Below are 15,305 nucleotides of genomic sequence, written 5' to 3'. Positions count from 1 at the left end.
CCATTTCGCCCTCCCGCCCCGATGCCGCGCACGCGGGTTCCCTCTCTGTTTCATCACATCCCAGCCTCCTAAACTCTCAATTACAGCTCATTACCCTATCGGAGGGGTGGCTGGCTTGAGTCACTCTGCAGGGAGGGACTTCGGCTGCCCAGCCCTGTCACCTTCTCCCAAGCGACAGTATAAGGAGTAGTGGCAGCAGGACAGCTCCGGGCAGGCCGGGGTGTCTGGGAAAGGAGCAAGAAGGCGGCAGGGCTCGAGGGAGGGAGAAGTCGGGAGAGAGCAGGCAGAGGGTGTCACACAGAGGCAGAGAAAGGACAGAGACTCCGGATCGGGTGGGGAGAAAGAAAGGGACCGAGCCCCAAGATGAAGTTTCAGGGCTCCCTGGCCTGCCTCCTGCTGGCCCTGTGCCTGCAGAGTGGGGGGGCCGGCCCTCTGCTCAGTGGTGGGCAGGGTGTTGGGGCTGCCATGGGGGAGGCTGCTGGCGAAGGGGCTGAAGTGAGGGGGGCCGTGGACCCTGCCGTTGGCGAGGTGATCAACCGGGGTGTCGAGGAAGCAGTCCACGCCCTGGGGAGTGAGGCTGGCAGAAAGGCCGAGGAGCTCCTTCGGCAGGGAGCAGGCTTTGCCCACGAGGCCTGGCAGGGCCTGCCTGGTGGCAACGGTGTTTGGGTGAGTAGGACTTGAGGGTGCAAGTGGGGGTGGAGAGTGGCTTGCAAGGATGCTTGGGTCTCTTCCTAGGACATCTGGGGGCCTTTTGCTTCTCTGCTCTGCATCCCTCCTGACGCCTGGCCAGGCTCTTCCTGCCTCTCCCTGTGCCCTCATCTGACCCCCCTTCCTTTGCGGCTCTGCCTGCCCCGCCCTGCACATGCTAAGCACAGGCGTTCATCCTTGCAGGGAACTTCTGGGGGACACAACCTGCAGGGGAGCCTCAACGGAATCCACAGCCAAGGCAACCCCAGCCCGCCCGGGACTCCCTGGGGCCAGGGCAATCCCGGGGGTCCTGGGGCTCCCTGGGGCCAGGGCTACCCTGGGGGTTCTGGGAACCCCTGGGGTCAGAGTTATCCCGGGGGTCCTGGGGCTCCTTGGGGCCAGAGCTCTCCTGGGGGTCCTGGGGCTCCCTGGGGCCAGGGATCCTTCGGTGGCGCAAACGGCAACTTTGGAAGTAACCCTCAGGGAGGTGCCTGGGGTCAAGCTGGCAACGCAGGAGGGTCCTACCACTTGGGGCCCAATGCACAGGTAAAGTAGCCGGGCCGAGAGGTCTGTCCCCCACCACACCTGCTGTCCATCCATCCATCCTTCCACGCGGTTCTCCAATGGGCTCTCGCCTCCCTCTGCAGGGAGCTGTGGCCCAGCCTGGCTATGGTGCAGTGAGGGGCGGCGGCAACTCCAACAATGAGGTGAGTGTCTGCTTGTGAGCACTGGAAGGGGGGCAGAGGAGGGACGAGGGGCTGGAAAGAGGGGTGGGGGAGGGAGAGCAGGGAGCCGCAGGGCTCTGGCTGAAGCCCCCGGTCTGTCTCCTCCCCACACAGTGCACTAACCCTCCACCCTCGGGGAGCTCCAGCAGCGACTCCGGGGTAAGAGGAGGAAGGAGCCCAGCGCGGGGTGGGCGGGGGGCGCCTCGCCCCAGAGGATGAGGGGTGCGGTGGTCGGGGCCTTCGCAGCCTCCATCCCCGCATTGCTCTCGTCCTGCGCCTCAGGGCAGCCACGGCAACGGTGGCGGCAACGGCGGCAACGGTGGCAACGGTGGCAGCCACGGCAATGGTGGCGGCAACAACGGCGGCGGCAGCAACGGCGGCGGCAACAACGGCGGCGGCAGCAGCTACGACAGCAGCAACTACGGCAGCAGCAGCTACGGGGGCGGCAACAACGGCGGGGGCAACAACGGGGGTAGCAGCGGCAACAGCGGCGGCAGCCACAACGGGGGCGGCAACGGTTCTGGCTCCAGCTCTGTGAGTGCTCCCCACCCACCTCCACACCCCCGACGGAAGCGGGAGTTGGGACTGAGGCCCCTTGGGAAGGACGCACACTAAAGAGTTGCCCCCCACCGGGGGGAAGGGGCACCCCTCCACCCCCACCCCACCCCACGCCAGCCATCAGGTGCTCAGGATTTCCCGGGAGACGTGCCCACCACGGGGCTCACTCTCCTTCCCCTCCGCACAGCGCTTCCCGCCTTTCGGGGCTTGTGGAGAGCGGGGCAGAACATGGGGGTTCCCAGGGGGCCTCCTGCACACTGCTGCTCACGCAGGCCCAGGCCAGGCAGGTTGAGAGGGTCAGGCAGCCTGGGAGGGTGAAGCTCTGATTGGGGCCGAGAAGGTCAGACCAGAGGATGGAAGCCACTAGAACAGGCCAAATTACATGAACTTCTTAAAGACATTGCTCCCTGCCTACCTGGGCCCACCTCGGCACCTAGGAATGACCCTTAGACAATTTTAGAAATTTGGGAGAGGGGGTTGGAGAGAGAGTTAGGGGTTAAAGAGAGTGCCTTGCTTACAGCCGACTGTGTTTCGAATCCCCAGCACCACATAAAGCTCCCCCTCCCCCCATAACCTCAGCTAAGCATATCCAGGGGGTCACTTCTGAGCCAGGAATAGTCCTTGAGCTAAGCACAGGGTGTGGTGGGTGTGGCCCCCAGCTCATCCCCTGCTCCCAAAAAAGAAAATTCTAGAAATGTTCTATCAAAGCATCTATAGAGTCCCAGGTAAGGACTCTAGGAATTTCCTTCCCCTTTTTGGACTCCCAAGAGAGGGTGAGAGAGCAGGGGTGAGGAGAGAGGAGGGTGAGTCAGAGGCCTTGCCCCCCAAATCCCCCCATGCATGCAGAGGAGGTTGGGGGACAGCAGCTGGGATTCCAGAATGGTCCCATGTTTCCAAATGCCCGTGGCCATGGCTTGTCCCAGTGACTGACCTCCACCAAACTTGAGCAGGTCAGAGGTTGGGGAGAAGAGGTGCAAAGGTCAGGACTCCCTTGGGAAGAACAGTTTTGTTGGGGGACCAGAGCGATGGCACAGGGATAAAAGGCACAGGCCTTGCATACCATGTGGCCCACCCCTACAGCTTGGTCCCCTGCATGGCATTGTTCCCCGAGCACCCCAGGGCCCCAGACGGACTCTTGCTCTCCCTCACAGGGCTCCAATTCCGGCTCTTCCTCGGGCAGCAACGATGGTGGAAACATACCTGGGGTGAGTGTCTAGGGAGAGTCCCCCGGCACAGGTCTCCCCCAAACTGTGCTGAGTGATGGGAGAGGGGGAGGGGACATGGAGGGTGGGAGTGGACAGCTGCCAGGGTGAAAGAGTGAAGTCCTATAAACACGCTCCAACGAGGAGTCAAAGTGACAATACAGCGAGGAGGGCACTTGCCTTGCACGTGGCCAACCTATGTCTGTATCCCATATGGTCCCCCACGCACCACCAGGAATGATCCCTGAGCACAGAGCCAGGAGTAAGCCCTGAGCATCACGGAGGTCTCAAAACAAACAGCAGCAAAAACTTTGTAAAAACAAAAGGCTGCAATGTGGGGGGGCAGGCGGGGGCTGGCATCGGGGCTGGGTGGGGACTGAGGATGTCTCCCCCTTCTGTCCTGCAGTGTGAAAACCCAGAGAATGAAGTTCGTGTGTTTGGAGGATCTGGGGGTCAGGTGAGTGCCAGAGCTGGGGTGACTCCAGCTGAGCCTGTTCCTTTGACTCAGCTGCTAATGCTAAGTGTGGCCTCCAGCCTGGTGGTGGTAGGGGGGACATGTACCATCCAGGAGCATACAACCAAACACACACACCCAGAAATACTGTCTCCACTGTCACGGTTTAATTGCGAAGTCTTCTGTGACCTGCCGTGCCCAGGGAGTAAGCCACCGAGCGGGTATGAAAACGCCCATGAAAGCTAATCCTTGAATGAACAGAATCATCTGGAATGTCCCACTCCTGGCCGGGGAGCAACGTTCAGTGACCTCCCCAGGGGAGTTTTGAAACGGTGTTTGGAAAGATCTCCGGTTTTTCTGGAAATCTGGGCTTTCCCGCAGCTCAGCTGCGCTGACCAAGGCAGGGTGATGCTCTCTTCCAGGAGCCACCAAGAGAGCTTGTGAAAGAAAATTCAGGCTCTGATTCAGCAGGCCTGGGTGGGGCCGAGGGCTTGGCTCCTGACACGCTTAGTAAAGCCAATCTTCCCTGATGTGCAGGTGGGGAGCCCGCCTGGGCCACAGCCAGGGGGAGGGGGACCTGTGCAGGTGTCGGGGCTCTATGAGCAGCTTCTCTTTTGGTTTTGTTTTGGGGCCAGTCCAGTGATGCTCAGGGCTTACTCCCAGCTCTGTGCTCATCATCACTCCTGGCAGGCCTGCGGGCACCATATGGGATGCTGAGATGCCGGGGATCGAATGTGGGAGGCTGTGTGCAAGGCATGCACTTACCAGTTGTATGATCACTCCAGCCCTTCTGAGCAGCTCCTTCTAGACTGGGGCACTGACCTTTCAGGTTTCTAAGCTAATTCTCCCAATTTGTCCTTCTGTGTCTAGTTCTTAACGTGCTTTTTTACAAAGCTTTGCAATGGGTCATGAGGTGAATCAGTCCTCTTTGTAGATGAGGCTCCTGGAAGTGAAGGCCGCTACTTCCCTTGGGGACTTCTAGCACCGCTATAATGTCAGGGCTTTCATCTCACTCTGTAATCATCTGACTTTTACTTGCTGGTTGTACAATTTTCGTCCCACGCCTCCACTCGACTGACCCGACACTCTGAAGCAGCTCGGGATGCTCCAGAGTGGGGAGAAGCCAGATAAAGACAAAAACGGGGGCGAAGGGGGGACTGATAAGACCAATTACATTTCCCACCTTCAGCTTAAAAGGTCACCTGCAAGGACTGGAGAGATAGTACAGTACATACACTTGCCTTGCACACTGCCAACCTGGGTTTGAATCCCAGTGTCACATACCGTCCCCTAAGCACCCCTAGGAGTGATGCCTGAGCACTGAACCAGGAGTAAACCCAGAGCATCACCGGTGTGGCCCTAAAACAGACTGAAAAACCATGCCCAAACGGGCCCCTGGCTGGTGCCTCCCCTACCCGCTGCAGGGGGTGCGGTGGGATCTGTGGTTAGTTGCGGTGACACTTTTCTCCCCGTCTCTGGTGGCCCTTGGCCTGTTCCCTCGGTGGAACTTGAGAAGTTTTGACAAGTCTCAGAGAGCGAGTGAGGATTTTTAGGGGAGTCGTACTGAAGGGCTTATAGAACTGTGCTGGGGCGAGCCTGGCATCTGAGTGATGATCCTTGTTTCACTGTCACCCCTCAGGGCCTCAGGGGGATACAGGGTAGCAGTGGTGGTGGCGGCGGTGGCAACGGCGCTGGCAGCAGCAGGGTAAGGAGACTTCGAAGGGGGACTGGGGCGAGGGTCACCCTCCAGGAGCCCGTCTCCTGTGTCCGTTCTCTGAGCTTCATGCAGAGTGGTGGGAACGAGGAGGGCTGGGGGTTCACCCCGAAAACTGAAGGGGGGCGCTCTGAGCCCTCTCCCATGACTCCCTGGCCAGCAGGGCCCTTCTGACCAGTGCAGAACCCTGGCACGGCTGGCGTCAGGCTGGCTGCTTCCTGCCTCCAAACCAGGGGAGAAGGCAGGTGCTGTGGGGGCGTCGCCCCTCAGGGTGGGCTCTAGGCGGCATGCAGGAATAGCGTCATTAGCCGACAAGGCCGAAGTCCCCACAGGCTGCGGAAGGGAGCAAGGGGCGGAAGGGGGTTCTCTCGGGGCCACACCCTTCCGGGACCTTGACTCCCCACTTGGAGCCCCTCTCCCCTGTCCTGCTGTCCTGCCCTCTCGAACTGTGTCCTGTGTCCTCTCTGACTCTTATCAGCGTTCTTTTCTCCCCAGGAATTCATCCAAGATGGTGGCCGCCTCTTTGCAAACCCCCAAGGCAATTACCAGGTGATTCCCAGGGCTGCTGTAGTGACAAATGTCCAGGGCTTGGAAAGGAAGCAGAAATACCCCGTCTCTGGCAGGCTGCTCTGAGTCTGTGTCAGGTGGCCATCTGGCAGGGAGGTTAAATGAAGGTCACGGGACCCCTCTGTAGTCCACCCCCACCTGGGGACAAGCTGAGACATATGGCAGCAAGGGAGGGAATGGCAGACACAACTGAAGAATAATCAGGGGGTGCTTTAAATTTTTTTTTCTTTTTTGGGCCATACCTGGTGGTGGTCAGGGGTTACTCCTGGTTCTGCACTCAGGAATCACTCCTGGTGGTGCTTAGGGGACCAGATGGGGTGCTGGGAATCGAACCCAGGTTGGCCACATACAAGGCAAGTGCCCTTGCTCTGGACCCATGTTTTAAAAATCCACTGCTACCCTGTATCCCCCTGAGGCCCTGAGGGGTGACAGCAAAACAATGATTATCGCTCAGATGCCAGGCTCGTCCGGCACATTTCTGTAAAAGTTCATCTCTGTCTATCTATCTGTTTTGTTGTTGCTGTTGTTTGGCCACACCCAGCTGTGCTCAGGGCTCAATCCTGGCTCTGCACTCAGGGATCACTTCTGTAGGGACTTGGGAGACCATATGGGGTGCCAGCAATTGAACCTTGGTTGGATGCATGCAAGGCAAATGCATGCAAGGTTTGCTGTACTATCTCACCAGCAACAAGGGGTGATTTTTGTTTGTTTGGTTTGGGGCCACGCCCTGCAATGCTCAGGGCTGACCCCTGGCTCTGCACTCCGGAATTACTCCTGGTGGTGCTCATGGGGCCATATGGGATGCTGGGAACTGAACCCAGGCCAGCCGTGTGCAAGACAAACTCCCTATCTGCTGTGCTACTGCTTCATAAAAGGTGTTTTGTTTTGTTTTTCGGTTTCTTTTTTCTTTTTAAAATACCATCACACCAGGGCTTGAACCCAGAGCCTTGTACATGTTAGGTGGATGCTCTTCTACACATGAGCTACCTTCACAGCCCTGTGGAACGCATCCTGAAGCAGGCAGTGATGAGAGGGGACCCATAGTGCACTAGGAGATAGAAAATGGGGTTGGTTCAGATACCTGCTGTAGTGCTCATTGCCAGGTCTTGAGGTGACTCAGTGGTCCTCTCTGAGCTCCTGCAATTAAAACGGGACAGAGAGCCCTACGAGTGCCCGGTCTGCTGAGTTTCCCGTGCCCTCATCCTGGAACATGGTGGAGGGCACAGACAGAGCCCAAAGAAGTAGCTAGGTGGCAGCTAAGGCAGGGAGGCTGGCACGGTGTGCGACGTGTATGGCTGCTCTCAGATTAGCTGTGTTGGCGGATAGGAGACAGGGGTGGCAGCGTTTCAGTCTGATCCAAGGAACCCAGTAGGGAAACAAGGAACCTGGGATGGCGGGAAGACGTTTGTGGCAAGGGATGGCAGGAAGGCGTTTGTGGGGTTCTTTTGGGTGCTTCAGTGCTGTGCAGGGGTGGGGGTAGGGCCTGTGGTGACAAAATGGGACCTGGGCAGCGGCAGAGATGGGGCCGGGTGATTGGCCTTGAAGGCATCGCTCCTCTCCCCCCAGGGGCAGAACTACTACGGAGGAGGCGTACCCGCCGAGGGCCTCAGTGCCATGGTGAGTCGGGGCTCACTCCTTCCTGGGCCACACCTAACTCGCACAGCCCTGCCCCGCCCTGCCCTGGCACCCGGAGCCAGTTCTGATTCTCCTGCCTGTTCCCTTGGTTCCCTAGAACTCTCGGACCTCTTCCGGGCTCTTCGACTTTGACACTTTCTGGAAGGTGAGTTCTGCAGGACTGCTCTACTCCCTCCTTTGGAAATCTAGAACCCCATCCTAGGTCCATCGGCCGGGGTCCTCTTCCTATCACGACTCAGTATTGACCCTGGACTTCTCTTCAGCCCTTGAGTCAACTCACTCTGTTTTTGTTTCGTTTTTGTTTTGTTTTAACCACCTTGCAGAATTTGAAGTCCAAGCTGGGTTTCATTAACTGGGATGCCATCAACAAGGTAAGGCCTGGAAGGCCGTTGCACGTCCCATCTTTGTGGAAGAGGGTGAGGGAGAAGGACGCGAACCTCTGGCCTGGGAGCAGGGGAAACGAGGAGACAGTGCTGGGAGCATGTGACCAGAGATTGACAGACAGATGAAAAACGAGGAGGCAGGGCAGAGACCTGGAAAGAGGGAGAAGTTGGTGGTAGTTGGAAGTTGAGGCTGGAGGCGGCAAAGGGCTTCTTGGGAACGTACAGACCTGAGCAGGACTGAACTGGTGTCCCCGTGGAGATACGCAAGGCCAAGGCTGACCCACAGTCCCGTGGAACCAGAGGGCCCTTGAGGAGCGGTGACACTTCCAGTGCCTGGTGTATGCCACACCTCAGGTGTAGCATCTGACCCCGGACCACTGCTGCCAGGGCCCAGAACCCCTTTCCTTCCTCCCTGCATCCCTCTTGCTTGCAGAGGTTCTGATGCCAGACTTGAAGATGGGTGTTTGGGTAGATAGGCTGGACGGGGAGGAGGGGTGAAGGCAGACAGACACTCCAAACACAGGGGTCCAAACAGGACAGGCTCGGTTCCACCCTTGTCCTTCCAACAGTGTGAATTAGCTGCCCGAGTTTAATGATTGAGAGACTTGGCAATGTGGAATATTGTGAATTGGGGCATCTTTTTTCTTTCTTTGTGTGTATTTTTTGGGAGGAGTTTTGGGGTGAGGAGTTGGGCCATACCTGGTAGTGCTCAGGGCTTACTCCTGGATCTGGGCTCAGGGATCACTCCTGTTGGTTTCAGGGGATCATATGGGATGCTAGGGATCAAACCCCGGTCGGCTGCATGCAAGGCAAGCTCCCTACCCACTATACTATGGCTCCAAGCCCAAATTGGTAATTCTTTTGAAAATTGGGCCACCTGGAACTGTCTTTTCCAGGGTGGCTGAGAATCAACTACAGCTGAATGGCAGCTGCTCTGACCGTGGGGGTTAAGGGACCCCCCTTCCCAACTCACCAGTCATTCTAGCCACCTCCGTGGGACTGTGAGCGCTTGTTTCAAACCCTTTTCCTAGAGCAGAGGGTTCCAGCCAGCAACCCATGAAACTCGCCCTTCTTTAAGCAAATAGGAAGTGCCTCCCAATACCCTAGGCCACTACCACACCCAGCTCCGCGGGCCACCCGCTCTGGGCCACTCTGAACTCGGGGAAGGTCTGGTTGGGAGAGTTCTCAAGACTGAACTTGTGTGGGCCTGGACTGGTAGAGGGGGGTGTGTAGAAAGACCACTCACGCTTCAGAAAAGGCAAACTCTGCCCTTGGCACCAGAGGGGGCTGTGCAGGGATGGGACTGTCCCTCAGGAGGAGCCACTAACTCAGTTTCCCTTCCAGGGTATCCAGGGACCAGACTTGGGGAGACCCAGGCTCCGAACATGGAGACTTGGGGTCTGATGGGAGAACCTGGGTGCAGACAGACACCTCTGAGAGAGCCAGGACAGACAGCCAAACCTTGTGGCACACAGGGGCTGGGGGTGCTAGGCAATGAGGGCCCCTAGTTAGGAAAGGCTCATTTTACGGACTCTTTTGGGGAAGCCTAGGAAGAGAGGCCGGCAGAGAAGAAGCACCCCGACTCCTTCCCCTCGGGGAGTTGAGGCGGCCGAGCACCTCAGTCTGAATGAGGGGTGAGGACCAGTCAGAGTGAGGGAGTGGGCCCAGCAGGTGGGGAGATCTAGATCTGACCTATGACCTCCGGGTTGAAGGTCCCTGGCCTGGCCTGCTTGCCCCCCACCCCAGCCTGTCACTGAGCCCTCATCCCTCTTGGAGCAGATACTTTGCCCTGAAAGAACCCTGGACTGCCCTGTGCTCCTGGCCTTGCTCTCTGTGTCCTGGGGTCGTGGAAGGAGCATCATCAGCCTCCAGTGTAGGACATGGGCAGAGGCGGTGTGGCAGGCGGCTCCATTCGGAGGTTTTGCTGTATCCCTGTTCTGCCTGGGGACAGGGGAGCGGGCATCGAGGGGCACTTGCCCACCGAGCATTCCTTGGCAGAGGAGGGTGGGATGATGACCCCAGAGATCTAGTCTCTGCCCCTGTTTGAGGAAATGGGTTCTGGGTGATCCAGAGGCAGCCAGCTTCTGTCCAGACCCCAGCACCCAATCCTGAGCTGAGAAACGGTGGGGATTGGAGCAGGGTCTCATGTGGGAGTGGGGGGCAGGCAAGGCTCCCTCTAACCTGCGGCACCCGCCTTCTACCCACAGGGCCAGGGGCCGGCCCCCAGCACCCGAGCACTCCTCTACTTCAGCCGCCTCTGGGAGGTATGGGAAACCTGGTGTGGTGAAGAAGCAGGGGGGCTAGGCCCTATCCCTCCCCACGCCCCCCACAACGCCAGCTCCCGCACCCCAACACACGTTTCACTGGCGAAAATCTCCCCTTGAGGGAAAATGAAGATTCAAATGAAAAGTTGAATATCCCCTCTATGTCTATTGACCCCTGACAAGGTCTGGCTATAGAGTTGCCCAAATTTGGTGCTCCCAGCCCCACAGACCCCGTCCTCACCCAGCTCCACACCGCCCCCTGGTGACTCAGACCAGTTTTGCAGGTCCCCCAGGCGGTCCATCCTTCCATCTCTCCCGCCCTCTCCTGTCCGTCCATCTCTCCTGCACGGCCCCCACCCTCTCATTCCTCCTCCGGGGCCTCCATTCCTCTCCTTCTCCCCTCCAGGATTTCAAACACAACACGCCTTTCCTGAACTGGAAAGCCATCGTGCAGGTAAGAGCAGCAGCCGCTCTCCCGCCCGAGCCAGCAAGCTCAGCCCTGGGGCTGGGTGGCAGGAGGGTGTGGGAGCCCCGAGATCAAAGCCAAGGGTGGGGGGTGCAGCCCTCACTCTCTCTGCTCTGTCGCTCCGGCGGGGTGCAGCCTGGCTGGGGAGCCACAGTGGCTGACAGGGACAGCAGAAACTAGGCAGTGGGGACAGGTCGGGGCCTGGGCATGGGGTTAATACCCAGGGGTAGGGGGAGGTGCAGCTGGTGCAGGCGTGGATATCTGGGTTCTGGGGAGAACGGGCAGGATGGACCACCTTGATCCTGTGCGGCCAGGAGCCATGGGCACAGAGGCTGGGGGGTGGGTTGGAAAGTGGGGGACTGAGTGTGGCCAGTCACACACGGCGCTGGTCTGACTCCTCAGAAAGGCTGGAAATGGGATATTTCATTGCTCCTCTAGCGTCAGAGCCAGGGCTGACTGAGTAGGGTCTGGTGTGGGGCAGGCAGAGAGAGGAAGGGGAAGCCCTAACCCAGCCCTGTGCCTGTGTGTGCATGCATGCATGCATGCATGGGCATATGTTCGTGTGCATGCATATATGTGTGCATATGTGTGTACATGTGTGCGCATGCCTCTGTGTGCATGTGTGCACATGTGGGCATGTCTCTGTGTGCATGTGTACATGTGTGCATGTATGTGTGTGCATGTGTGCACGTGTGTGTGCATGCCTCTGTGTGAGCTTGTGTGTGTGCATGTGTGCGTGTGTGTGTGTGTGTGTGTGTGTGTGTGTGTGTGTGTGCGCATGTGCATGAGTCTTCCTGGTAGGGATGTGATGGGGGCCAGAATCAAACTCTCCTTCCTGTGGGGTAGGGCCGACTGGCTGGGGTGTAGGAACTTGAACCGGAGACTCCTCTGCTTTCTCGCTACCTGCCCCTTCCTCCCTCTCCTGGAGCCCGGTGCTAACCCTGCACCCCTCACCTAAGCCCGTGGGCCACCCCGCCAGCGTCCCTGCACCCTGCACAGGACAGGGGTTGCGAGGGGTCAGGGTTTGGGGTGGGCCCTGAGGGCTGGAGTTGCCCTGATGGTGGGGAGTCCCTGTGTCCCTGCTCTTGCTGTCCTGCCCAACTCGGGCCTGCGCTCCCATGACGGGCGGTGGCGCCTGAGCTGGTTCTCTGCCCTGGCTTCCCGCCCCCGCTGCCAGAGTGTGGAAATCTGGGCACTCCTATCTATCGGGGCCATCGGTTTCCTCACCACCTTCTCCGTGGGCAGCACTGACTGAGGAGCAGGGGGAGGGCTGGGGTGCGGTGGGCAGGGCCCCTCTGACCTGCTCTTTCTCCCTTCCAGGGTGCAGAGGCCCCGTCTGTCCGGAAGAGGGCGAGCAGGGCTGCCCAGGTGAGCCTCTGCCCTTCCCCAGGCCCAGGCCCGTCTCAGGAGGGACTGTGGGTTCTGGGGGGCTGCCGGAGATGCCGACGAGGCTCTGAGAAAGGAGCAGCCAGCTCAGGGTCTCCACCTGAAGCAAAACGCTTTCCCCCTCCTCCCCTCTGCAGAACTACAACTACTACCCGCAGCAGCAGCCTTACCCCACCGCCCCGGGGGCAAAGTACCCGTACCCGTATCCGAACAATGTCCCTGCCAAGGTACGACATCACCTGTCCGCGACCATGGGGTGGCATGGGGGTCCCCACCCCTCCAATGGAGGCTCCCTGGGAGATGGTTTGGAGGGAGGGAGGTGAGGAAAGACTCGTCTCCCACCATGGAGAGAACTGGACGCCAGTAGCCTCCCACGAGGAAAAAGTCAACCAGCCTCCCTAGGGGGGGCTGCGGGGGGCTCATTGAGTCTTAGGAGAAAGCTGGCCTGGGGTGCACTGCGTGCTGGGCGGGCTTCCTTCCAGGGGACAGAGCTGGGCACAGACAAAGGCCGGCCGGGGACACAGCTAGAGGGGCTCGCTGCTGACGGGGCGGAAAAGGGGACACGGGCCTTTCCTCCGTGTCTCAGAGCTGTGAGGGCCCCGGGGAGAGGACTGCTCCCGAGAGTGTGCCCGCACACTGAGAAGGCGAAGACCACGTGTGGGTACCCCCCTGCCAGGCCCACCCTCCCGGCAGGCACGGGGCACCTCCGCCCTCGCCCCTAGCACCTAGCTTCGTCCGGGGCTGCTCAGGGCCCCTGGGCAGCATCAGTGGAGGTCAAAAGGCCTGATGGCTGTTCCAGGAGGAGCCTCGGTCCCCGAGGCACCCCAGGGCCTTTGGGAGCAGCCAGTTGGAGTCTGTCCCGGGCCCCACAGGGCTTAGCTGGACACAGGCAGCTTATGGGTCACACCTGGCAGCGCCCGGCGCTCTAACGGATCTTTTCTTTCCAGGGGGGAGCTGGGCTTCCTTCCTCGGTAAGTCTGGGGGGCGGGGGCAGCATGGCGCCTGAGAGAGGGGCTGTGGCGGGAGACCGGGTGGGGGACAGAGCCAGCCTGGGCCACTCAGACCCCCTCCCTTTCCCCGAAGGCTTCCCGGGTGCAGCCTGGTCTCCTGGGGTGGCTGAAGTTCTGGTAGGTGAGTATCGGGGGTCCAGGTTGGGCGGGAGGGGGGCTCGCCTGTCCTCTGATCCCAGTGGATGTACAGAAGGACTCAAAGGTGGGGGGAGGCGGGGAGGGGGACCACCCAGTGTGGGCAGAAGAGAAAGGCCCAAAAGGAAGCGTCTCCTCAGGAACGCTCTTCGGGCCAGGAGGTCTGGCAGAGGGGGCTGGGACCCACAGGAGGGGGTGGGATGTTTCAGAGGGGGGCTCCCTGGAGGCAGCAAGGGAATCCCAGGGGCACTGGAGTCCCCAAAGGTGTTTTCCAGAGGAGTCTGGGGTGGGGGAATGGGCAAGTGGAATCCACCACGGACAGGACAGGGTGATGGGGGCCGGCCTCCTCCTACCTTCTGTTCTGTTCTTTTCTCCTAGAAACGTGCTTCTAATCCCGACTAAGGCCCTGAAAATTCCATCACCTTGGAGCCCCGCCACGTTGCCCTCCGGCTCCCCCCAGGCTTCATCTCGACGGGGAAGCTTGGCCGGTGGGTTCCCTCGTTCCTCCCCTCTGGCCACCAGCCTCCTGGGGCGAAAGGCGCCTTCTTACCCGTCCGCATTCGTCATCCTGACTGCAACACGGCAATTCCTGGGGCGGGGAGGAACCGCCTACTTCTGAGTCTGTGGAAATAAAGCACAAATCTCATTTCCCCGACCCTTTTGCCATGATTCTTCACTGTCTTAGCGTTCAGCCAGGGAGGAGGCAGACAGGTTTGGGGGGCAGGTGATGTCCTGTCTTCCCCCGCAGGGGCAAGCGACCCAGGCCAACTGGCCAACAAGGAGACCCCACAATGCCTCAGTTTCTGCCTCTTTAACAAAGACTCTTGCCAGGGCTGCCCACCAGGGGCCAGTCGGGGGGGGGGGGGGGGGACGGCGTGGGGGTGGGGAACCAGGCCCCGGATTCAGGGACCGGTCTGTGTCCCTGCCTCGCCAGGAGGGGGAGTCTTTGTCCAGGAAAAGCACTGAGGCTTGGAGGAGGCAGGGGTGGGGGGCATACCCGGTTCAGGATCCTCTGAGACAGTAGCGCCGGCCACTGTCCCGTGTCCCCAGGTCCAGGTTCTGCCTGCAATCTTCGGCACCTCCAGGGACCCAGGCCCCGTGCTGGTGACCGGTCAAGGGCTGACTGAGCACTTGGATTGCTCTGGCGCACCCGTGACTCAGGCATAGGGGGGGCACTGAGGCACCAGTGCAGTTCTGGGGCCCAGGACGTTCCCGTGCCTCTCCCTGAGCTGAGTCCAGGGGCAGAAGATTCTGTGTGTGAAAAGCAGCAAGCACCTGTGTGTAAAGCAGGGTGCCCCCCACTCCCCGTCTTTAAAACCTCTCAAGTTTTATTTCCCCACCTCAAGATGCTTTCTGCCCTCATAGCCAGGGGGAGTCTGGGCAGAATCCTGCTGCCCCCCACCAGCTCTGGAGTCTCAGCCAGTTCCCTCTCAATACTGCTGCATGCCATCCTGAGTCAGTGGGAGAGGGCCCGGGAGACAGGGGCAGGGGGAGGGGCGTGGGGGGACGCTGCCTCTGGACACCAGGACCCCAAGGCTGGGCCCCTAACTACTGACCTGCCCTGCATCTACATTCCTGAGTACAGCGATAGTACAGCGGGCAGGGAGTTTGCTTTACATGCGGCTGACCTGGGTTTGATCCCCAGCATCCCATATGGTTCCCCGAGCACTGCCAGGCAGGAGTGGTTCCTAAGTGTAGACCCAGGAGTAACCCTTGAGCACTGTCGGGCATGGGCCCCAAACAAAAACAAACAAACAAAGTCAATGTCCCAAAGCTCCAAGCCCACTTGACCAAGTGCAGCTGGCCGATCTCTCCCACCTGGCTGATCTCTCCACCTTTGCCTGGTCTTCTCCCTCTGAGTTTCCTGTGCTCAGGAAGGACCCCAGGCCCTACCTGTCAGCTTACGATCTGACTCCTCTGCTGCTGGAATGTTTGCAACCAGGCCCCTTGTTCACCCTTGATTCCCAGAGCCCGTTCCCACGGCTTCACTAAGCAGTTGCGAGTTCAAGCACGAAAGGAAGATTCAGAATCTCGTGGGAGCAACCCAGGAAGTCTTCCTGGAGTGGGTGCAGGCAAAGATGCTCAAGGGCAGCTGCGAGGGAGCAGGGGGCACTGCAGG

The 15,305-nt window shown here is 59.6% G+C and overlaps 1 protein-coding gene across 2 annotated transcripts; it reads left to right on the top strand.

Annotated features, from left to right (window-relative positions):
- Nucleotides 1–363: 363 nt before the first annotated feature.
- Nucleotides 364–13,798, top strand: DMKN (dermokine). Of its 2 annotated transcripts, none has more exons than XM_055146174.1 (19): nt 364–666; nt 892–1,233; nt 1,335–1,394; nt 1,527–1,571; nt 1,695–1,946; nt 3,122–3,175; nt 3,579–3,629; nt 5,266–5,331; nt 5,836–5,889; nt 7,474–7,524; nt 7,640–7,687; nt 7,866–7,913; nt 10,133–10,189; nt 10,596–10,643; nt 11,976–12,023; nt 12,179–12,268; nt 12,989–13,012; nt 13,125–13,168; nt 13,565–13,798. In XM_055146174.1, coding segments are annotated over exons 1-19 (1,686 nt in total). In that variant the 3' UTR covers nt 13,566–13,798. The 2 variants fall into 2 exon arrangements, with proteins under 2 accessions (XP_055002149.1, XP_055002148.1); XM_055146173.1 differs by having other exon boundaries at nt 13,125–13,172.
- Nucleotides 13,799–15,305: the final 1,507 nt, after the last annotated feature.

Source organism: Sorex araneus, chromosome 8, assembly GCF_027595985.1.
Source record: "Sorex araneus isolate mSorAra2 chromosome 8, mSorAra2.pri, whole genome shotgun sequence".
Taxonomy (NCBI): Eukaryota; Metazoa; Chordata; class Mammalia; order Eulipotyphla; family Soricidae; genus Sorex; species Sorex araneus.
This window is presented reverse-complemented; position numbering and strand designations above follow the sequence as displayed.

Excerpts from the sequence above, each read along its gene's own strand:
- DMKN (XM_055146173.1), top strand. The coding sequence starts at position 364 with ATGAAGTTTCAGGGCTCCCTGGCCTGCCTCCTGCTGGCCCTGTGCCTG. Across the intron at positions 667-891 it reads CTGGTGGCAACGGTGTTTGG|GGAACTTCTGGGGGACACAA; the intron begins GTGAGTAGGACT and ends TCATCCTTGCAG. Across the intron at positions 1,947-3,121 it reads ACGGTTCTGGCTCCAGCTCT|GGCTCCAATTCCGGCTCTTC; the intron begins GTGAGTGCTCCC and ends TCTCCCTCACAG.